The 25,024-nt window shown below is 37.0% G+C and overlaps 1 protein-coding gene across 14 annotated transcripts in view; it reads left to right on the top strand.

Annotated features, from left to right (window-relative positions):
* The window catches only part of FRY (FRY microtubule binding protein), a 227,915-nt gene that overhangs the window by 195,140 nt on the left and 7,751 nt on the right, over positions 1–25,024 (top strand). For 12 of the 14 annotated variants that reach the window (XM_039718372.1, XM_039718370.1, XM_039718373.1 and 9 more), the window contains 11 exons: positions 507–668; positions 1,392–1,466; positions 2,480–2,650; positions 4,726–4,734; positions 8,346–8,546; positions 9,047–9,208; positions 12,601–12,764; positions 13,687–13,876; positions 18,359–18,508; positions 19,966–20,064; positions 20,520–20,603. In XM_039718372.1, coding sequence (XP_039574306.1) covers positions 507–668; positions 1,392–1,466; positions 2,480–2,650; positions 4,726–4,734; positions 8,346–8,546; positions 9,047–9,208; positions 12,601–12,764; positions 13,687–13,876; positions 18,359–18,508; positions 19,966–20,064; positions 20,520–20,603 — 1,467 coding nt within the window. The remainder of the gene's footprint in view (positions 1–506; positions 669–1,391; positions 1,467–2,479; positions 2,651–4,725; positions 4,735–8,345; positions 8,547–9,046; positions 9,209–12,600; positions 12,765–13,686; positions 13,877–18,358; positions 18,509–19,965; positions 20,065–20,519; positions 20,604–25,024) is intronic. The other 2 variants (XM_039718366.1, XM_039718369.1) reach the window with 1 other exon arrangement.

Genomic DNA, 25,024 nt, shown 5'->3' with positions numbered 1-25,024 from the left:
GATAATAGTGAGCTGTTGAGGTTAAAAGGAAATGCAAGCATAAAGAGGCATATGGTACTACTTGCTTTCCTGTCAGTATAGTTCTGGAAAATGCTGAGCATCCTATTGTCAATCCAAGAAAGCATTTCAATACCTGTTGGAAAAGGACCAAAGTGTTCAGCACTCTTAGGAAAAAAAAATATAAAATATGCAACAAGTGCATATTTGAAGTTAACTTCATAAACTTTCTTGGGATTTTGCTGGTTCTTATGTCAGGAACATGTTCACAGTTGCTTTGAATATTATCTATCCATGAACATAATCTCTTGCTACTGAGTATGGCAGTTGCAACTCAGATATACACAGTGGAAAATAAGAAACATACCAAGGGGTGTGAAATTTGCTGTACTCCTAGTTTTATCCCTGTATATGATCTTCAAAACAATGTTTCTTCCAACTGAAGCAATATGGCTCTTCTGAGTTCATCCTGAAGCAGGGTGCCACTGAATAATTACTCTCTGTTTAAGACTCCAATTATTGGGAGGCGGTATGATGAGCTGCAGAGTTCTTCTGGGCGAGATGGCAAACCCAGGGCAATGGCTGTCACCCGAAGCACTTCCTCAACCTCATCAGGATCTAACTCCAATGTCCTTGTTCCCGTGAGCTGGAAGAGACCCCAGTACTCTCAGGTAGGTAGCCCACTATTCATTAGCAGGTTGCAGACCCTGTGCACTGAATGACTTTCTTGGACTCAAAAATGGATTGGATTATGTCAATCTTCCATCCCAAAGCTGCTTTTCTTTCAGCTTGCAGGAAATGCGTCTCTTTCTGACCTCTTAAATCTAGGTCAGATTTAAGTAAACACAACACATGAGTTCAGATTTTAGCAAGGGTAGATAGCTTGTGCAACTTTTAAAGTTGTTTTCTTGGGAAATTCAATAAAAATAACAATTTTCTTAGAAGTGATATTTGATTACCTTAATGATTTTGTTTATCTGCCAATTTAAATAAAGCCATGCAGAGTAAACTTATTTTTTGCTCTTTTTTCTTTTTTGATACAGCAGGTTATACAACAGTGACTCAAGCCCAATTCTGCAAAAAAAAAAAAAAATTGTGCATGTGCTTAATTTTAGGCTTCTGAACTGTCTTTCTGAAGTGATGCATATGAGCCAATGCTTTCTTAATATACTGAATGGAATTTATAGACTAATTTAAATATAATAAACAGCAAAATCATTAACAGCTATTTTTATGTTTCCTTGATGCATAGTTACTTTGAAAGCAATCCTTTGAGCATTTAATGACTAATTCTTTGGTTGGTTCCTCCTAATTAAAAATTGCTAATGTATGTTTTTAGCCACAGGGAGAATGCTGGTTAAAAATGCTCACTTGAGAAACATCTTGTTTTCCAGAAAAGGACAAAGGAAAAGTTGGTGCATGTCCTTTCCCTGTGTGGTCAGGAAGTTGGGCTGAGTAAAAACCCTTCAGTAAGTAGCCTTGCATTGACCAGTTTTTTGTTTCATTGTGTCCTAAGCGTTGAAAGTGAAGAACTGTGTCTCCCAGATAGGTTTGAAGCCACTGCTGTCATTGTCCTTTGTACTGGACCAGGGAGTGGATGGCCCTTTCACTTAAAAAAGATTCACTTTGGGAGCTATGTGTGGTTTTCCTGTGAGAATCTCTGATGCTGTAGGTTTTACTTATGCCATCTCAGTGGATAGAGAGTAACAACCTCTCTATTAACAATCCAGAGCCTTTATAAAGTAAAAAATTATATTACAGAAATAAAATGAGAGGGGAAAGTGTGTGTGTGTCTGATTTTTCCATTAGACACTAGTTCTGATGTTACTCTTTAAAAATTAGTGTTATCTGGTGCCAGGAAAAGGGTGATTGATCACCCAGGGTGGGAAGCTCTTAAAATATTTATTAAATGTTTTCTACAGAAAAAAATAAAATCTTCTGAATGTTTTTGAACATGGTATATGTCACTTGTATAATGGAGAACAGGTCCTTTGTTTCTGCAAGACAGAAACTGTTTAATGTGTGCAACTAAATTGCAGATGCAAGTATACTCAGTAGGAAAGAAAAAATTATAGCTTGTTGTATTTTCTAATCTTGACATATTTTTTAACAACTTGTTAATTGGAGGGTTTTTTTTTTAATGAACTTACTGTATCATCCCCTTGACAGTATTTTCTGTGCTAAGTTCTCTGAATTTTTTTCCTATATATGTATACAAACATCCAGGCAACATCAATCTGCAGCCTTTAGGAGGTAGCTGTAATATTCTTGGATGTGTTCCCACAGTATGAAGTTGTTTCTTTGTACAAGTTTAATCTGAAGGCACCTGTCCAACATAAATAATAAAGAGTGTTCTAAAAATACTCAGTGAAGGAATTAGGTGTGTACTGGAAATACAGTCTTCTGAATAACCAATTACAGCTTTTAGGAAGAAACAACCAGAGGGAACAGTTTGTAACGAAAGAAATCCTTTGGATTGTAGGTGATTTTTTCTTCCTGTGGTGATTTGGATCTGATTGAGCACCAGACGAGCTTGGTCTCTTCAGAAGACGGAGCAAGGGAGCAGGAGAACATGGATGACTCAAACAGTGAACAGCAATTCAGAGTCTTTAGGGACTTTGATTTCCTAGATGTTGAGCTGGAAGATGGGGAGGTACAGTATATTTTCTCTGAAACAGCTTTTTTATTAAAACACTTATATACTCCTTCTGCTAAACACTTCTCTTCTTGTAACATAAAACTTTAACTGTGTAGCTATAAATGTGCTTTTAAGTTCAGATTATTTATGATCTTCACTTAGTGTTTATTTCAGTAGCGCAACAGTAAAAAGACTACCACACCCTTCCTTTCTGAATCTACTTTAGGAAACACTGCAAAACTGGTAGTGGAAAATAAAGCCTCTGTTCTAGTACCTTTTTGGTGAACTTACTTTTAAGTAAACTTATTTTAAATACAATTTGTAAAGATTTAAATAGTTAAGAAAATATATATATTTGCTGGTTAAAAATGTATAAAATGAAATTGTTCCAAATCTGTTGGTTCATAAGGAACCCTCTGAAGCATTAATTCAGGCCTTCAGGCTGCTGTTGTTCCTGCAACTGCCGATGAAATCACTTAGAGATGTACCTTCCACTCTGCTGAGGTGTCTGTGATTTCGTCAGTTCATACAGGAGCTAAACAAAATCCTGAGCACCCAGATCAAGTCTTGACAGGTGAAGGCTGTCAGCTCACCTTGAGCTGAAACTGCTGAAGGGAAAAATTTGAAGAACTGATAAATTTTTGAGGGCTACACCCTTTAACCTTGCTAATATCAAACTTGGGTATTTATTTCTATTTGATCAGGAAAGATCAAAAATTAATATCTGTTGCCAAACAAGTCTGACAATTTTGTTGCTGTTTAAAAGTTCAGAAATTGTTAGTTTTTTGAAGGACTTAATGCTCAGATGTCTTAATTGTGGACTTGTTTCTAACATGAATTCTCCCAGTCATCACTCTTAGCCCTGAGAAGAACATGTGTGCAGGAAGAAATATTCCTTTTTCTACCTATTTATATTACAGTAGTAAAATAATTTTAAGGCAAACACAACACTCAGATGTGAACTCAGGTGTGCATCTGATTTTTGTTTTTTCCAATGAAGAGAAAGGATGAAGGAATGGGGAAAAAAAAGCCCTAAAGTCCTTATTTTTCCAAGGCAGGAATTTCTGTATCAAAATTAGTAGCCTTGGCTCACAGATACACAGATTCCTTTGCTAAGGGAAAAAAAAACCAACAACAACAAAAACAACATTAAAAAAATCTGAAAGGATAGTTGGCAGCAATGGTTGAAAATACATTAGACAAATATTGAAGGAGCTTCAAGGTTCCAAACAAGGATTAATGATAAAACAATAATGCCAGGTTGTCTGGCAAAAATACACTGGCTGCAGTAATTTCTGTGTCTTAAAAGCTTTCAAAACAGTAGGACTGCAATTTTGTCTGAAGATCACTTGAAAAATTTTGTCCACTGAAATTCAGGAATTTCTTTTTTCTCTTCAGCAGTTAAAATTAAATAAAGAGTATAAATAATTGTGCACAACAATTCCTTTTAAAATAAATTTACTTGCATGGACTCTGACTCTGCAAAGATTTTTTTTTATACATGTGGCCAGCTTCAAGGCTGAGGCCTAAATTAATTGATATCCTTATAGTCTTAAGTTGGTCATGGAAGAGATACCAAGCTTCTCTAGTTTTATGTGAAGTAAAATTAAAAATATTGAGTTTCACTTAGTGGTTTTTTAATTGCCATGGATTGCATTCCAAATTTTAGTTCAGACTTGGCTTACTAGTGTTTTAAAAATAAACGTTGACGTAGTGTAAAAGGCTACTTCTCTAATGACTGAGTTGAAATTGTAACATTTACATGAGTGTGGTATCTTCATAAAAATGAAAAAAAGTGTTAGAAAACTAAAGCTAGCAAGAGCAGCATCAGTCCTTCAAAAAAGTGCTTATGATTTTAACAGGCCAGTGATGCTTGGCTCATCTCCAGATCACAAGGTATACTTGTTTGAAATTTCCTAAAGATGTGAAAGCAAGAAATAGTTATTTTCAGACTTAAATGGTAGAGTTGAAGTTCGTGTGATAATATTTGTTAAAATTGTAGGCAAATGTTTGTCTATGATGTCTTTGATGCAGTGATTTTACATAGATTCTTTCTATTTGTTTTTCTATCTGTTATATCTGCTACCCAGGAACTTCAGGTAAGAATGCTACTTGAACTCAGATGTGCCAGCATATGTTATGCCTTCTTGCAAATTTATATTGTAGAATAACATCATAGTTTTGCTGTTGCCTCCCCCCTTCAGTGTGTGCGTAGGTGAGTGTGTGTGTGTGTGTTGGCATTTCTGACAGGTGCTTCATTTTTTGTCTTGTATTAGAAATACTTTGGAGGTCCTTTTCAGAAATTCTGCATCATTTTAAGTTGGTTTTTTTTTTTTGACATGTTCAAGAGTCTTCACAAATTTTAAAATATCTTAATTCTAGTATAGGTGTTTTTCAAACTGAGCCTTTTCTCCTTGTATTATCTGTGTGCATGATTAATGTGTAGAAACTTCATTGTCTACAGAATTTGGGGCATTTGTTATTAGGGGCTAATTATATATCATTTCTACCTTTTATGTTTTGTCATATTGTCTCCCGTTAGCATCTTCCTAAAGCTGACATATGAGACCTCAGTCAGTTTACATTATTGCTATCAGACTCAATTTAATTGAATAAATAAATTAATTTCTACAGCCTAACAATACAGCTGTATGGTCCTACCAACTTTTCCTGGATCATTTAACCTGTGAGGAAAACTGAAAAGACACATTAGTCATTGCCAGTTTGGGGCCTAAATTTTAGTTTGTCAATGCATAGAGAGAACTGAAATGATAGAGAAAGAATTTAATGAGTTGTACAAATAATACAGAAATCAGCAACCACAGAATTTTGCATATCTGTTTCTGATAGTTTGTATATCAGTTATTATGCAAACACAACCCCCAAAAATCTTTGTCTCAAAATGCCTGTGCTATAAGACATACACCCATATGGAAATAGTGCCTTACTATGTAGCTCCACAATGCTTCTACCTATGCCCTACAATATTTGAGTATTTCCATTAGCTTTGCATACTTTGTCTACAAAGTTAAGGATGAAAACTTGTGTGAAAGAGGTTTTGCATGATTCTTACTGCCTCTGTGGAGGAGCTTTACTGCTCTCCCCCACACAGGACTTCTTTCCCTGCTGTCCCTCCTTTCTTCTGGGCTGTTGTAAAGTTTGAAGTAGCTGCAAGGGCACGTCTGCTGCTTTACCAGAGGGTGCTGACTGTAGGAAGTTCTGTGTGGTACCTGCTCCCTGCTGGCCAGACACACTTGTAACGTGACTGTTTTCCTCTGACTTGATGTGTACCAAGGGTGGCTTTTCAGATGGGAGATGGCTTTGCTCCTGCTGCAGATAAAAATGAACAGCCTCTCAAGTACATCTTTGCTCTTTCTTGTTAACTGTGGAAGAAAGATTGCTAAACAGACTACAAAAAGAACTCCATCTTCATAGGGATGTGCTGACCTCTTGTTTAAATTCAGGATGGTTCTAGGTGCCCCTGTAGCAAACTTACACTAATCCAAATGCTATGGGTATTTGAGTTATAGTGTTTCATCTCTTTCATCCTTTTCCCTCACTTTTAATTCACTACCCCTTCTAACTGCATGCCCTTTTATTTTTCTTCTTTTTGCTGGCTTCCTTCCTTAATGCACTACAGCATAAAACTGCAACATGAAATATTCCCATAGACATGGGCTGCTAAATTTACTGATGGCTTTACTAGGCATCATGAAAATAAGGATGTGATGACAGTCATCTTTGCTTGCTTGCTTATTTATGTCATTTTGTCATTTGTTAGTTCAGTAATTGATGTGTTTGTCTAGGATGTCTAATTGCTGCATGTGTCCTCCAGCCTTTGAGGAAGAGGATGGACAACCAAAGAATCTGTTAAAATAAATAGCTTGGGGCTGATCAGTCATTTTTAAGGTCTAAAGAGGCCTAATTTCTTAACTCAGATGTGTTCTGTTCTCTTTCCACCCAAAACTACCATATGATACCAGTCCCAGGATAAAAACACAGGGTTCTTCCAATAATGTGTCAGGCTTCATAAAAATTTCATCTTCATTTTCTCTTCATTATAGTGCATTCCTTAGTTTTAAATGTTCTTGTGAATTGCAAGGGTTGTCTTTTTCCTTAAAAATATTTGTTTTTGCTTTCATCATACTTGTTCATGAAACACTGAGCTTAATGTCAGGAAACTGAACTTTCCCTCCTATTTAAATTCTACAGTCCATTGCATTAAATGGTAGTGATGCAAAGTAAGATCAATTTGTGCAAGTGTGTTGATTGTTAAGGAGGTAAGATTGCAATTTAATTCATTGCACATTATGCAGTTTGGTCCCCATTCAGTAAATGTCTGAGTAGTCCCAAAAGGGCATCACTCAAGTGTTTAAAATCACAACTCTGCTTAAGGGGCCTTACTGAACTGAGACCTCTTTATCAGTGACTGCACATAATTTTGCTCTGCATAAACCCAGGAAATAATAATAATCAGTTCTTTGATAATAATATTATTTTTTTAGGCAGAACTGTATTTTTTCAAATTAATATTTAAAGTGTCACTGTCAGCTTGAATTTTCATCAATTGACTTGCTTGTTTTAGAGGATTTTAATTTAGAGTCTTGTTTAAAACAGGCAGCCCTGAATCTTAAAAATAAACATTTTTCTCTATAAATTTCCTTCCCATGCTGATGCAGATTTGAGGGCTTTCATCTAGGTAAAGTACCCAAAACTGCATCTGAATATTTCTGGGGAAACCTTTCTTGCTGTGTAAGGCCCCTTTTGCCCCTGGAGGTCCATGGCAGGGGCAGTTGTGGATGTGGTCCTGCATTTGCCAGAGAGGAGCCTGGCTAGACTTAGGAAAGGAGTGAGAGATTATTGCAATCAGGGAAAAGGCATGCAGGCCACCGGAAAATATATTATACAATAAATAAATGGAAAAGGAGTGGAAGGCTAATTATCATCTTTATACATGAAAGAAATAAAGGGAACTTTTTATCAGTTCAGCAGCCTAACCATTAAGCAAATGGTTACACCATTTGCTTAATGCACTCAGCTTTATGTAACTGTGTGTAGGATCAGAACTGGAAGTCTGATAAATATAAAATGCTCAGTCCATTTGACTATGTGCTTTTTAAAATGTGAGATCACAGGCAATGCTTGTCAGGCTATTCCCAAAATATAGTTTCAAATAATACAAGTAGATTCAAGAATAAGTAATGTGGTCCTAGAATAAAAGTTTAAAAGGTGTGCTGCTTAAGGTGTTACATTTTTTGTGTAAAGCAAGGGTTTGTTCAAATCTACTCACCATTATGGTTTTATATATATAAAACAAAGAATCTAAAATCTTTAACATAATTTTTGCAATTGAACCATTGGTATGAACTGTGCTTCTAATACTTTTAAGCATCACGAAAAAATCCTTTAAAATTGCTTTCAAACTTTTCCTTTGCGTGTCACTACTCTACTGGTATCAACGAGCGTGTATATGTGGACTTACCAAAACAAATTCTTAAATTAGCAAATGCATGAAAAATATCTAATACTGAAAAGACTGAGTGTTCATTTAACTGCCATTTCCATGCTTCTGCTCTTATCTCCAGGTGAACAAGCAAGATAATGCTTATTTCAAGATTTTACTATATTTTTACATCAAAATATTTCTGGAGCTAACTTTAGCATATGATTATTTTTATATCAAGCAAGCTGACCCTCTGTCTGATTTCAGGGTGAGAGCATGGACAACTTCAACTGGGGAGTGCGCAGACGGTCGCTGGACAGCCTGGACAAGTGTGACATGCAGCTGATGGAAGAGAACCAGCTCTCAGGGAGCACACCCAGCCTGAACAAAATGAACCATGAGGACTCAGATGAGTCATCAGAGGAGGAGGACCTGACCACCAGCCAAATCTTGGAGAATTCAGACCTAGTAAGTTGCAAACTTGAAATTTAGGAAAAGATAGGGGGGTGGGTTTAAATAAGCCTGGCTTTTAGTTTCCTCTGCCCAGGTGCAATCTAATGAGCTGAAATTGGTGGGTGCATTTTCCCTTATTTGCAAAGATAAACAGGAATTTGTATGCAAAGTTTGAAACACAAGAATCATCAGATCTTATTATTTGCCTTTTTTTATTAAGGGACAGTTTTTGACAATTGTCCAATAGTAAATATTTCTGATGTATTTAATGCTTAAAGAAATAGAACAAGATGCCAGGTTGGCAAATAGTGTCAGATTTTCACTGTTCACTTCTGGAATGCTTTTAATCAAATTTTTATGACAGAAATATTGAAAGGGTTGTGTCTATATACAAACTAAGAGAGCCACTGTCACTGCAGTGTAAGTCACTGTCTGCTTTGCATGTTCATGAAAGCAGCATGTGGTAGGGTAGCTGTATACTCAATTCTTTTGTGATTTTGTTGTCTTTTAAACAGATTATAAATCTTTCCCCATCTGAGGATGCAAATCATATTGACTCACTTTCTACATCATGTGACACAGCCTCAGCAGACCCTCATCATTTTAACATGGGAGCATCCAGCTTTGATGTGTCTTTGCCTGGTATGAATAATCTCCAGGTGTCTGAAGGAGCCAAGGTGACTACATTTTTTTCTTTCTTTTCCAACTGGACTGTATTTTATGTAACACTGTTACAATTTCTTTTGCTTACACTTCATATAGAGTTTGATCTGTGAAATCAAGTACATTCTGGCTTCCTCTGTCTAGTGGCATAGTACAATACATTCATGCACTACTTCACTTGCTATCATTTCCTTTCTACTTATACTTTCTTCATTGAGCGATTTTATTGTTTCTTAAATATGTTGCACTACATATGCACCAAAGTAGTACAAGCTCATCAGAAGACAAGTTCATGAACTGGCTACAAGTTACAACTCCAAGGCAATATTCTTTTGTTCTTCATGCTGAATTAAAGAACAATATGCCAGCTCATGTGGTGGGTGTACGCGTGTATTCTCTGAAATATTTTTGTATGTGGGGACCTATTGTACAGTTGTGTGCCCTGGATTCAGTACTTGCCTTTTGGCAGACACGCAGAAATTTTAAATTCATGACCACAATATTAAACCATCCTGGGGGTGGGGAGGCAGGATTTGCAAGGATACAACAACCACATTCAGCAGATTGTGTTTCAGAGAACTGTATCAGAAGATGAAGACAAAGCAAGGTTGGTAAATCTTTATCAACATGGGGATGATTTATTTAATTTTCTGTTCGACAGTACTTGCCCATGAGAGATGAGGTGAATCTACTCCTTTCAGTGTCTCTCCAGAAATACAGTCCGGTTTAGTGGGGGGTGTGTGAATTAGTGGCTTGATGATACTGTTGGCTTCTGTCAGTAAAGCTTCTCTGTCATGACTAAATTGAGTGACTTCTGCAGAAAGAGCAGAAGTGTATGAGACTGGGGCAGAGGAAGAGTATATTTTCTGTCATCATGGGCTTTCCTTCTTGCCCTTGCCCCCTCCAAATGCAGCCACACAAAAAATTGATACTGCTAGCACTGCATGTTTCAGAAGGAATGGAAACTTCTACAGAAGAGGTCATAGAAAAGGAGGTTGGAACTGTGCTGAATATTGAACAAATTGTTTGTGTCAGAAACTGCTGCAGTAGGAAGAAAGGATGGGAGGAGGGAAGTGTTTGTAAGGATAGGAAAGGAGGAGAACCTCTCCATACAGTGGCTGTGGAGGAGGTAAACTCATTATCATTTGTCAAAACAACTGTTGCTAGACAAGTAACCACATAACAGCCATAAACAGCAGAAGTTGGCAGAATTTCAGTTCAGGAAGCAGCAGTCAGAGCAGACACGTTTGCAGGTGGGAGCTGCAGCTGATCTCATGCATCCAGCTGCAGTAGCTGTTGGTGTGTACATTAAGAAATGAAAATCACAGTTTAGGAGTTCAGTGTATGTCTGGGAGGCTGGAATCTTTACTTTCAAAATCTCTTTAATGTCCCATGTGCCAATATTCATCAAAAATGAAAAGCTTTGGAATAAGTAAGTGAAGAACGTAAAATCAGAGCAGTTTATTGTAGGATTGACAGGCAAATTCAACTGGTCCTGGTAGAGATTTGATATTGGTGTAAAATACAGCCCAGGTTACAGCTGTCACAAAGATGGTTGAATTGGTCAGCGCAGAATGCCCTATTACTGGGGTTTTTGCCTCAAAGGTATTTTCTTCTAGTGTGCACACTTCTGTATTTTTACTCAAAATAATTTGGAGTCAATGTAAAGTAGAAGTTATCCAGTTTTTAGTCAGAAGATTTGAAACTTACACCTAATTAATTTTTACTTAATTTCATAATCTGAGCTCTTTACTGTTTCTCTTTTCCTCTGAATTCTTCTTTTCAGAGAGCTGATGAGGTGTCATGAATGCAAAGGAAATTTTTTTACTTCAGTGATTTACAAAATGTTTAGCTGTTGCATCATAACCAAAACCAAAAATACCTCAACCTTTAAATAGATGCAGCAGTTGAGAGAAACATTACATGATTATGTAGCCTCTTCCTAGATGTTTCAATGCCAAAATCCACATATTATTGTTAACAACATTTAATTAGTTAAATTTATTTTTTATTAAAGATAGTGGGATAATTCTATGAGGTTACAGAAATTCAGATGATGCTATATTATCTATTTTTCCAGTTACCTAAACTCACATATTTCTGGAAGTGTACTACAATCCTCCATTTATATTCAAAGTTCACTTTTCTATTTTGCTTTTGGGACATCATATTAAACTCCAGTGGGTGGGAGGTGTTTGCTTCCTCTTCCTGCCTTGCTCTATCCCATCAAAATGTGTTTTCCTCCTACAAACTCTGTCATTGCAGTGAAGAAACTGCAGTGGTTCTTTCAAGCTAATATTTAATGTATGAAAGTGGTTACTACTAATTATTTCTTGAATAAGCATGAAACATTTACACTTTTCACCAGGTGCTTTGGTTCCTATTCTGATAATTCAGCCATAATAGCTTGCATTTTTCTTTTCAAGATGGTTTGGGCTCTGATTCATTTCATTCTCCCTGAACTCAGGAATATTTCTACCTCTTTTGCTTAGAAAACAAAGCAAACCAAAAGATTATTCTACTTAATTTCTGACCCTGTCCCCTCTGTTACAAGTCTTGTTTAATTTTTACAAATACAAATCCCCATAATTAATCTGTAGGATCCAAGCAGACTTGATAAACTGCAGAGGGCCACTTTTCTCATTTACTTGCCACAGATTTCCCTTCCTATTCATTCCCAACACATGTATGTGCATGCACATGGGTATATGTGCACAAAGGTTTGAGCAACCCACTGCAGTCATCCCTGCAGGAACTTCTTTGGGGGCTATGGATGAGGCAGACAAAAGCAAAAGATTAAAGCTGAAACAAAACTTGTTCAGACTAAAAATGCAAGGGAAATTGGAATGTTTCAAAAAGAAATCATGACCTTTAGGTGCTGATAGATGAAAAAGGAAGGAAATTAAGCATAATCCCTTAAATAGCCTGTTAGAATGCTTGGATTCCTCTTGAATGTAAATGACATGCTAAAATTAATTCCCAGTTCTAAACATGCATAGAGTCTTCCAGACAGTAATTGTTTCCAATATATTCTGAGAGGCTTTAGTACAGTCTTGGACACTATAAAGTGTTAAGAGACAAGGACAGACTGACAGTAACAACAACCCTATTGTTTTTCTGAAAAATTACTTCCTTGCTGTGTTGCCACATGCATTGGAATCTGAAATCCTTTGCTAGACAAGTTGAAAAATGCCTTAAAAATAATATTTGTCCAAGACAGAAAGTTGAGCAAATACAGTATTTTTGAAGAAGTGTAAGTTGATTCATGTAATTTATAACCCGTGGCTTTATATCTGTGCGGTTTAACATATTGTCAGGTGGGTTTTTCCATTAAATGCTTTCTATTTATTAGAGGAATTAACTTACTAATTTGCTGTTTTCTAAGACATATCCTTCACTCCCCTAGGCTGAAGCTCCACCTGAAGAACAAGATATAGCAGTCCATGAGGATGACCTTTCAGGGTCTACAAATGAACTCCCTGGAGCATTTGAATGCAGTGATAGCCTTAGTCTGGATATGACAGAAACTGAAGAGAAAGCTGACAGGCTGGAACAGTTTGCTCTTGCTAGGTACTTTAATGCAATTATGGCAATTATTCACACAAGTTATTAGTCTGGCAATTATTCACACAAGTTGTTTTACAATGCACAACAAAATGATTGCAAGGTGGTAGTTAATGGAATGGATGTTTTAGCCACAGGAGTTATAAAATTCTCATGAGTTTAGAGTAATGAGAAGACAATGCCCTAATTACCTGCATAATTATCACATAACTAAAAAAAAAGCAAAACAAACCCAAGCTTTTCATTCTAGGAAAAATAAGATGCAATATTTACGTACATCTCTGCAGATAGGCATTATGTATATAATATGCTTAATTAAAATATAAAGGAGAATTTTTAAAGATCTGCAGTAATGCAGATATTACTTAGGTACTGTATTACTTCAACAAATCAGATGTGTATTCATCCTTCTGATTTCTCATGAAAGAAACTCTCAGTACTGTTAAAAATTCCAGCTATATGCTCTTAAGGCTGCTTGTGAGTGTGGCTGGACCCCAGTATATGTTATAAAAAGGCTTTAAGATTTTTTTTGACATGCCATCTGGAGATCTTTCAGATTTTGGATGCTGAGTTAGACTGCAGTTAGCCTGGGGAGGGGGAGAGAGAGAGAGAGCTTTATTCTCCTGTGAAGTTTCAGCCTTCTTCCCTGAAATGATGGTACAAGAAAACAATTCAAGTGTTCTGGGATGGAGGAAGATAGATGATAACGGCCTGAAGATATGGAATCTGATTTGGAGGCTTTTCTCATTGTAGCAAACATCTTGTCAACCTTCAAAAGTAATTTGAAAATTCATTAATATTTTTAGGAAGGTGCTGTAATTGGTCCTGTGATTTTATCTCTCTGTTATAGCGTATTTTATCTGCCACCAAGAAAATTAGTGTTTCTTGTTATTCTCCTTCCATCACCTTTTTCTGTTTCTTCCTTCAGTTTTGGAGATGTTGATCGAAATGCCTCCCCTCCTCCCTCGCCCTTTTTTTCCGCCATCCTTGCTGCATTTCAGCCAGCAGCATGTGACGATGCAGAAGAAGCCTGGCGCAGTCATATCAACCAGCTCATGTGTGACTCTGATGGCTCCTGTGCAGTTTATACATTTCATGTGTTCTCTTCCCTGTTTAAGGTGAGAAAATAAGTTTAAGATGCAAAATCATAATTTTTGTGTGTGGCAATTAGTGTTTCTTGATGGCAGCCCCAGTAATGAACTGCTAGGTGTATAACCCATGTCATTTTGCATACTGCAGAATTACTGCTGTACTACATTTTCATGCAGCATTGTCTTCTGTGACCAGTTTTGTCATGAAAATACTTTGTATCTCATATTGAAGGTTTGGAGGTCACGTTGCAAAATTCACATCCACTTTATAGTTTTCTTCAGTACTTTACAAACAGATTGCAGGAACAGTAACTGCAAGAGACAAGGAAATAATCTTTTTAATCTTAATCTGTTGTTAATCTGTTCTTTTATTTCAAACTCTTGAAATCTGAACGTGTCCATGTAAATGCCAGAATGATTCGAGGGTTTGTACCTACTCATCTGAATAGAAATACCCAGCTGCCATCATGTGACATAAATTCCAGAGATTGAAGACTAGAAATACATTTCACCTTCCTAAAACTGCATGCTTGCAAAGATAAGAATCTTGCAAAAAGATGAGAAAAGAGTCAAAATGTACAAGTTGTTCTAACAAATGGTTGCCTGGTTTTACCTGTAATTAGTTTTAAAGCCTTTTTTAATTGTTTCTCCTGCAGCTGCAGGATGTTTAGCGTGCTCCAACATAAACAGCTCCAATGAAAGCAGTAGCCAGGTAACTTTCTGCAGAGTTTAAGTACCTGTGATCTCACAGTACACAACGTTTTATTATCAAGGTGTACCCTGCTAATAAATGCACCGTTTCAAGATCTTTTCGTACATCTAAGACTAATCTGATATGAAAGAAACAATCTATAGTAAGAATCTCTTCATTATGTTTCCTCTGTGCTCCACTGGAGTAGAATGTCTTATCTACCTGCACACTGTCCTCCTTTAAACATTATGCCACTCTAAATATTGGGTGTCTAGGCATTATTTTGAGCACTAATAGATAACCATTTGGAAGAAAAAAAAAACCCAAACAACAGTGCTGACTTTAGTGTTAACCCTGTGTTTATTCATTATGTCACTTTTTCTGTCTTAATCTCAGTCCTAGAGGTTAATATCCCTGTCTGAGTGTTTAGAGACTTATTTGTCCTTGATTCTCCTCTTTGAAGAGGTGAAAAGGAGCAGGTGCCACACTTCTGAAGACTGAATAAATAATGCAGTGTAATGAAAAACCTAAACATTACTTGTAAAGTACCTGTTTGACTCCAAATCCTAGTAATGCACACACTTCATTTGCTATTGTGCATGCCCTATATTCAGAAGATACCCTACTCATTTTCTTCAGTTGGAGGAGAAAGAAAAAGATGTTAATAATATCAACAAGTCACAATTTTTAGCTAGGGTCACTGCCATATTTTTAGTGTATAAAAATAACTTTGTTCTTCTTTTCAGTGTTAAAACATAGGAGTATTATTTCTTTTTTTCTTTTCTTTTTTTCTTTTTTTTTTTTCTAAGATCCCAGCTTGTCTGGAATTGCGTTTTGTTTGCACTATTAAACTTCACTACTCATCTGCCAACTTTGACTTTTTGACCCTTATTAACAGGAAATTTCAGAAACAAGTCCTGTATGTGCTAAGCTTGCAATGCAAAGTACTGCCAAAATACTTGACCGTGAAACAAAATCCTTGTCAACTAAATACTTGGCAAAGTGAAAGAAGTGCATTTTCCAGGGCACCTACATTTCAGTCCTGTATCAAGTTAATGGTATCTTGGATGTTTGCCCACAACACACTGAACTTGTTTAAGATTCTTGAAATTATTGAAGCACTTTTCCTGTAAACGAGTCAGAAGTCAGAGATCTCTGGATTATCTTTGCTGCTGCCTCTTTGTATTCCTTCAAATTAAATATCTTTCAGCAGACCAGACAGCTGCAAGACAAGTAGATTTCAGATCTAGCAATTGCCTTCCACAATCAAGCCCTTTTGTCATGTAAAGTCCTCTTCCCAGGAGAGGAAATCTGAGGTTAAGAAGAAAACTTTCTGACAATATTTTTAAGTATTTACATGGACACAAAGCACAGTGACTATATGCAGGTATATATTTATTTTGTCATGTAAAGTCCTCTTCCCAGGAGAGGAAATCTGAGGTTAAGAAGACTTTCTGACAATATTTTTTAATATTTACATGGACACGAAGCACAGTGACTGTATGCAGGTATATATTTATTCACAATATGCTGACAGCTGTCATTACTATTCACAGTAATCCCATTTCATAAAATATATTCTGCATTCAGGCCTTGCTTGATAGATTTCAGCCCCAGTGGTTTGCACCCAGAAGGACATAGCTGAGATGAGAATTTCTTATAGAACTGTTAGTCCATGTAATCTCAAAATAAATATATTTAGTGAAGTATTATACATAGCAAAGTACAGTCTCTCACTGTTTTACTCTTAACACTTTAAAACACTCTTCAAGGCCATTATCATCTTAGCTGTAGATTGATTGTTGCTTTTATGAATAGCTGAAAAGGAAAGGAGTAGAGGAAGAATATCTATTGCTTCTTCTGTAATCTGTCTCCTTCACTGCCTCAGATTTACAAATTCAGTTGTTGTTCCCCAGGAGGGCATTGCAGCAACTAAACAGGTTACCCAAAGCCTTGAGGAAGCTCTGACCTTGGAGATTTTAAGACTCAGGTAGTTAAAAGCACGTCTGACACAATCTGGGGTCAGCAATAGTCCCACTTGGAGTTGAAGGTTGCATCAGATGTTCTCCAGAGGTCCTTTTCAACCACAGTGTCTTGAATTCTCTTTCATAATCTGGAATTTTAGATTTCCTTCCACTACTTTGTTCTCAGCTAGGTCTTTTCTGTTGTTTAAGATCAAATCTAGATCTCTTTGCTTTGCCAGGAGAGTTGTTAGCAGCAGTTTCATGAAGCCTTGGCTGATTTTTTCTTTCCAGAAGACATCACAGTAGTAAATCTCCAGTTTTCACGGAGCCCTACGATTCTGCTAGTTGCTTATAAAAATAGGAATTTATCTGGTTTGGTGGTAATTAGTGATAACCCTTGCCTCTTACAGACTCAGTGCAGCAGAGAATCTGTACCATGCTCTGAGTGAGGTGTTGTAGCACGTTGTTTCTGTGTTAAGCAAGATGATGGAAACAGTAAGACCAGTATCAGTCTGCCTGGTCCTAACTGTGCTCAGATGGGCAGTTGAGATGCTTTCAAGAGAGATTCACAAATAAGTAGTTATGAAATTGATTGGTACAGGAACTCCATCCATTTTATAAATCATTGATAGTGTATAGCCTATGTACAGTGTGAGGCCCTAGTTAGCATTTAACATTTAAAGAAGATAATTCAATCCAACAGCTTCCATTATCAATAAAGTTTAAATTCAACTCACCTGATTTTAGATACTTAATTCCCATGCACCAGTGCAGGAGCAGTAGCAGGCAATACTTCTATGTCTATCATCCAGACTGGCGTTTGGGAAGTGCTTCTCTCCATTGAGGCATACTTGTAGTACAGGTCCTAACCTATGTTCCTCAGAGAAATGCGTTTGGTAACTTGAAATGAATCATATAAAAATGTTGCACACATTTATTTTTTTAAATATTCTCATGTTGCTCCTAACTGCTGAGCACTAGGCCTTAGTGAGATACATTTGGGCAGTGAAAACTGATGGGCATTTATCAAAATCATTGTTTCAGTCAGTGCAAGTTTAGTACATTATTTTTATTCATTATTCACTTTATATATATTTATTTACAATATGCTGACAGCTGTCATTACTATTCACAGTAATCCAATTTCGTAAAATATATTCTGCATTCAGGCCTTGTGATAGATTTCAGCCCCTGTAGTTTGCACCCAGAAGGACATAGCTGAGATGAGATTAATCACTGAAAAGCACTAGAATGTGTCTGGAGTACTAGACTGGTTTAGGACTCAAAACATTAAAAAAGTCTGAGGAGGATAATTCCCGGATGCAGTGCAGTATTTCTGGAATCTTCCCAAGCAGCAGTAAAGTTTTAGTAAGAAGGTTCTTCCCACAGGGGAAAACAAAAGGTTTTTTCTGATTTTTCCTTGCTGCTGTTTGGCACTACTATGTCCATTATATTATGTGATTAGCCACTTGACAGGAATATTAACAAAACAATGCCCGGAATGGGCAGAAGAAGTAATGTGCTGATCAACTCTGTTAACCCTGTAGAGACAAGAAAAAAAAGCTACCTGTGGCTGAAAGGCTTATTAAGATTGATTCGTCTTTACAGGAAAGAATGTATTTCAGTAGTAGGTTATGATGAACTCTGTAATTAGTTTCACAGCTGCCCAGCTGTACACTGTCTCCAGCACAATAACTCTTATTCAGTATCCTAGAGCAGACATTCAGTTCTCCACAGGGAGATGGTCTCTTTTGCACTTCGTTATGCAAAGAAAAAGAACCATGCTGTTTGTTTACAAAGGAAAGAAGCTCATACTTGAGTAAATAATGTAATAAACTGTATTTTGCTTTCCAGAATATTCAGAAAAGATTCTGCTTCCTAACCTGTGATGCAGCTAGCTACTTGGGAGACAACTTGAGAGGAATAGGCTCCAAGTTTGTGAGGTCTTCACAGATGTTAACATCATGTTCAGAATGTCCCACCCTCTTTGTAGATGCAGAAACAGTGAGTATATTCCCTTCAAAAGGCATGTACTTCATTGCTGTGTGTTATTTTACTGGTTGTTTCACTTTTGAGCAACTCCTGGACAGATATGTCAAAAAGGAATTCTCCTCCTATCTTACATTTTTTATCTTCTGTTTAGAACCATATTTCCATTCATTTTCTGTATTATTTTATTAAGTAAGTAGTGACAGATGGGCAGTATAAAATCATAGACTCATGGAATAGTTATGATGTGCTAAGCCTGTGTGCCAAGCCCCAATATAAAACAGATGCCTACTGGACTCAGTTGGCTCCACAAATGAAAAAGAAGCAGCTATTTTTTACGTAGTTCAGCATGGAAGATGGTAATGTGTGTAGTGATTTTGTTTGAGTCATGAGGATGATGCTGGCTGAAGATGAGCCAGCTGTGCCCAGGTGGCCAAGAAGGCAAATGGCATCCTGGCCTGTATCAGCAATGGTGTGGCCAGCAGGAGCAGGGCAGTGATTGTCCCCCTGTACTTGGCACTGGTGAGGCCACATCTCAAATCTTGTGCTCAGTTCTGGGCACTATAAGGAGGACATTGAGCATGTCCAGAGAAAGGCAATGGAGCTGGGGAAGGGTCTGGAGCACAAGTGCTGTGAGGAGCAGCTGAGGGAGCTGGGGGTGTTAGCCTGGAGAAAAGGAGGCTCAGGAGAGACCATATTGCTCTCTACAACTGCCTGATAGAAGGGTGTAGCCAGGATGGTGGGCAGCCTTTTCTCCCTGGCAACCAGCGACAGGACAAGAGGGAAAGGCATCAGGTTGTGCCAGAGGAGGTTCAGGTTAGATATTAGGAAAAGTTTCTTCACTGAAACACTGTTAAGTTTTGGAGCAGGATGCCCAGGGAAGCAGTAGAGTCACTGTCCCTGGAAATGTTTGAAAACAAGATGATGTGGTACTTTGTGATATGGTTTAGTGTGCATGATGGTATTTGTCAAAGGTTAAACTTGATCCTGGAAGTCTTTTTCAACTTCAATTATTCTATAATTCTATAAAAATATATATTAGGGAAGTAATGAAATGGCCCTTCCCATTGTCTTCATTCTGTCCCATGTTTATCCAGCAGCATTAGGACAGTGTGACATCCCACAGTGAAGTCTAGAGGTAGAAACTGGCCAAGTGTAGTCTTGAACCCACTGCTGTGACCATGGAAGAGCTGTGCCTTACATCATCAGAGAGCTGTGGAGAGAAACAGGCTTTATGTACTGTTCCATTTTAGAGAAGTCCTCTGCTAAGTCATTAAACACAGAACACAGTTTCAATTCCATCTTATCATAGGTGCAATTTTTGCTGTTTGACTTTTTAGTATAGTATCCTGGTTATGTAGATTTTTGCATAAATGTACATATTTTTCAATATTAGTATATGTAAATTTAGGTATTATTTTCAACATTATTTTCTAGTGACATTTACAGACCCTTTGATTTCATTTCTCCAGCTGCTCTCTTGTGGCCTTCTTGAAAAGCTGAAGTTCAGTGTTCTAGAGCTGCAGGAGTACCTGGACACCTACAACAACAGGAAAGAGGCAACACTCTCGGTATGCTGAATTATGCTCCTGGTCTTGTCTGTATACTTAGTCTGTGTGACGAAACTACACATCCACTCACATCTGTTTAAAGTAACATTCAGTAGAAAACATGTTTCAGATACTGGATTCATTGAATGTTTCTTCCTGGACATATGAATCAGAACTAAAAAGTAGCTATTTTATCCCTTAATATTAGAAACAATAGTATCTTTAATATCCCTGGTCTCTCTCCTATTTATTCATTAATAATTTTCTTAGTTCATGCCATTGAAATACTAATAGAAATTAAGACTACGCTTTTTCAATTACAGTCAAATCAAATCGTCATTGTCTATGGTAATAAAAAAAATGCAATTGCAAATTTTTATTTACATGATGTGCTGTGAAACTAAAACACTGCTTATCTTTCTTTGAATCAAAGCATAGATCTTATTAATATTTCTCTAATTTCTTTCTGAAAACAGTGGCTTGCAAACTGCAAAGCAACATTTGCTGGGGGCTCACGAGATGGAGTTATTACTTGCCAGCCAGGGGACTCTGAAGAGAAGGTAATGAATGGCCAGCATTATTTCTCTCCCATAAAGTGGCATATGTGTGATGTACCTTGCTCTTGAACCCACAAGACCCTGCTCTACTTCCTCCTTGATTCTCTGCTGGGCTTGGGCATGATCCAGTTTTCACACTTTAGGCTTGAAGCTATTGTTGCCTGAGTCCTGGCCACAGGAAATGGGAGGTACTTCTGCTGTCCTATTCTACACAAAGAAGCAGAGCTGACCCTAACCCAGTGCTTTCCCTTTTAGAAAAACATTGCAGCAGCAGTTTTCCACAGTGTCTCTGAAATTCATTCCTGCTGTACTCTCCTTCCATGTTACTCCCATTTTATCTTCAGGTGTTACAGTCTTCTTCTGCCCAACAGCAAAAATCGCCTGGTTGAAATACACTTAGATCAGTAGTTACAAAACAATGACTGTAAAATAACCAGCAAAATTATTTATGGTGTAGATAAGTATTTAGAGCTAAGGCAAAATATTTCTTTATCAATTTTTAACAAAAAATTCATACACACATGTACATTTGTTGTTTATGTTTCTTTATTCCAGTTAAGGAATCACATTTTCAGATATCAATACCATCAGCAGTTAATACTGTTATTTGATATGCTAAGTATAGGAAACATGATATTTTGGTGATGTATTATGAGTTAAGGAATGTTATTTTGTTGGACTGTTTCCTTTTGGAAGAAAGACAGTGGAGGGATGGGAAAAAGAGGGGGCTGGACAGAATTAGCCAAAATGGGGAAGTAAGCAAACAGCATATAGAAAAAACGTGACGTTTCCTCTTCCCATGTATTTTCACTTATAAAAGATAATTGTTACATATTCAGAAAGAGACTTGCCTGTTTTAACCATTTTTTCAAATACCTTGTTTTATTCTTAAGTTGGTTTCAGTTTGTCTGTCTTCTCCTCTGAGTCATTTCATTTTCTTCTGTCTTTAACTTAACCTCTCTTTCCCATCTCTATGTGGTTTTCTTCTTGTCTTTGAACTACTTTGATTTTTATTTTTATATGCCATTTTCCAAGAATTCCAGATCCTTGCCACCCCTGCATTTTTACTTCCTTGATCTTATTAGCAAATCTGATTTTTTAATAAATCCTCTGGCTGCAATCACAGGTGATGGGAAAATTGTTCAATCTTCCCCCACCTAGCACTGGCACCTGCAAAAGTTAGGCACTTCCCAGTGCATTTAAATGAGATATTGTCTCTTCTGTAATTGTGATGGTGTGCAAGGAAGTTACAAATAAGCTATTCTGAAGTAACTTAATTAAAAAAGAGACCTGGAACACATACCACTGCCTTTCCTCTGAGAGGGAGGTGGAGTGTATGGCATGTGGCATGATGGTACTGGGATGTGCGTGGGCATTCTGTTCCCTCTGATGCACAAACACCCTGAACAGTGACTTCAGACTGTGGTGTTACATACCTTACTGTAGACAGCTTAATTTATCCTCTTCATCTCTTTTTTGGAAATGCATAGAATGGGATGGAGAATGACACATCTTGCTGATCAACTGCATTGTTTGTTTTTTGAAAATATAAAGAAATAACGCTAAGGAGAAGGAATAACCTGAACTCATATAGCTGGCCTAAACACATCTAAAAGTCAGTAATCATTTTAGACCTATGTGGGTTTTTATAACTAAGTGTTCTCTGTTTTGGAATTAAATATGTGTTTTGTGAAGCCAGGGTTGGTATTTATACTCCTTATCAGACAGACTGAAAAGAAGGTTTCTTATTCCTTTGGGAGTCCCTGGTTTCTCCCCAGCATTATTCATTCAGGCCAAAATGCATTATTCCTTGGAAGTTGACAGGATGAACAGGCATATTTCTTTTCTTCCCCTACTCATTCACCTCAATTGAAGCATCTTTTCCCAAAGGAACAATCTGTTTATTCAATGAAAGTGTAATGGGAGGAAGAGGCCAGGGAAACTGAGGAAATTAGGAAGGGAAAAATTACTCCTAGACTGGCAAGTGTTTGTTTTCTTATCTTTCCTCTCCACTTCTCCCTCAACATGAAAGGCTAAAGAATCTAGTAATTGTTAAGGGGGAAAAGTCTGTCTTACAGTGATAGTCACAAGGGAACCTGCCCAAACTCTCAAACTCATTGAGGTTTAGTCTAGGGCCTAAAACTCTACTGAAAATTTCTGTCCGAAAAAAAATTGTTTAGCCAAGCACAAAACCAGGCTACTCCTGGAAGAGTTCAGAATGAATGGTAAGGAAGAAAAAGCAACAGTTTGCTCTACAGAAGGCAGACATCTTAGATTCTCAGAACTCCTCACCTGGTAAAAAGCTTGAGGGGAAAACAGACCCCTTTATAGATGAGACAGATGTGAGACCAAATTCAGTCTTGTCACAAATGGTTGTGTCACAAATGCCTCCTGATGCTGGTAACTAATTTGTCACAGTTTCTCTAATCAGATCTTATTTCAAAATAATTGCACATGATTTGTTGACTATTGTTACTGTTACTGAAAATGGGCAAAGGCAAAAATTGCTTATTCTGACATTAAAGAGGCTTGAAATAGAAGTTGTCTAGGTCAGCTGCTAGAGCTAGCAACTTTTCTGAAATTGGGTAAAAGCTTCATGTCCCAGAATGTCTTTCCCCTGCCTCATCATTGCAATAAATTACATTATTTGGATGTGTATGATTTGTAAGCTTTGATGCTACTTTGAGCAAGAGTCTCAATGACATAGGAGTCAATTTACAGACAAAAGACAACATGCCATTGTGTCCTTCTTAGATGCTGCATTTACTGTCTGCTTGAAGAATTGTGCAAATGATCCAAGTACTCTCAACATTTGGTATTTTCAGTTGCCAAAACCACTGATTGTGTAGTGTCTATCAACTAATCTAAAACACTTCCCTTACTCTAAAATTAAACCAGAAATTGAAAAGTGTGAAGGCTATGATCATTCCACCTGGGCCCTTGCTGCTGCAGAAAAAAAAGAAATATCACTTAAGCCAGTAATTAATCTCTTTCCAACTTCCACGGAATCTTTAATTTTATTCTGAAAGAGGGAGGAAGTTACAATCATGATACCGGAGAGCAATATGGAGCTGAGCATCAGTAGCTCAGAGAAATTTTGTACCTAGTATATTTTCTTCCAGTGAAGAAGGAAGCTCTTCATGTAATGTGAAACCCCTTCCTCACGCCTTTTTTTTTTTTTTTTTTTGGCTTGCTCTGCTTTTGGAAGCAGTACAGAGGAGACAGTGTTTTCTGGCAAAAAAGACCATGGAATTTACTTATTTGCTGCTTCCGCCTCCTTCTCCCCCCTTCTTTAAAGTAAATTCCATGGCAAATTAGAAATTATATATGGATTCCAGTATTTTTGCAAGTCTAAGTGAAACTTGGTGGCATGCTAAACTTCAGAGTAGCTTGAGACACAACAAGATTTGAAAAAGCACAACCCAGCACACCTGTGAGTTTACTGGAACACAGTGATCTGTCTGCTCTTGTCCTTCTCTTATCTTGAATTTAGCTTCATAAAGCTTTATTTATGTGAACTGCATGGAAGCCAAGCTATAAATGTTTTTTTTGAAAGAGTACTAAAGAGAAGCAGAAACTATTCAAGCAATGTTAAAGGAAAAAACAATTAAGCATCACAAGAGCTTAAAGCTTAGTTTGTCATGGTTTTATAGAAAAGTAGTGCAGGGTTTGGGGCAGCATTTTCATATATATATCTTAATAGTAATGCCAGTGTAAAAAAAAACTTACTGAAATGCTCTGTTAGACTCACCAAAGTTAATATCATTTCACATTTCTGTGTTTCTGCCTTTGTATTGATGGTAAATTAAATAATTTTAATAAGAATTCCGTATGCTTATTAACACTGTGTGCATATGCACTGACATCAGGCTGTAACTGGGCAGATGTGGTTGTGTTTGTTACATACAGCATTTACATGATGACTCTCTTCATGTAAAATGTAATGAGATTGTAATATTTATAAAATAAGAAAAGCTGCATTAAGTGAACACAGAGTGCAAATGATAGTTCTTAGGAAAGAAAAGAGGAGCACTTCTGTTTCAAAGAGAGCACTTAGTCCCCTAATCTTTGAAATGCTAATGTAAGTCAATTAGAATTTTTATTATTATTGGAGCAGGACTTGCACTGACATTTTAATAGCTTCAGAACTATAAACCAGTGAATCATCACCGGGGAGAGGAAGGAGCACATGGCTCAACTTGTGGCATTGCCATGTAGTTAAACAAAGCTGGCATTTTCCATGCATTTTTTTCTTTATGATAGTCATAACTTAAAAGTTATACGCAAAACATTTCCATTGTAACGTGCCAAGTAATAAGCCCAGCAGCCATAAAACTGATCCTGCCAATTTCATTAGATCTATTTGTAAAAAAATAGAAGTATTTTTAAACAAGGAAATATTTAGAAATGGCAAAGTTCAGTTT

This window comes from Passer montanus, unplaced genomic scaffold (genome assembly GCF_014805655.1).
Source record: "Passer montanus isolate IOZ18808 unplaced genomic scaffold, ASM1480565v1 scaffold4, whole genome shotgun sequence".
Classification (NCBI taxonomy): Eukaryota; Metazoa; Chordata; class Aves; order Passeriformes; family Passeridae; genus Passer; species Passer montanus.
Note: the sequence above shows the minus strand (reverse complement) of the source record. Positions and strands in the feature narration are given on the sequence as shown.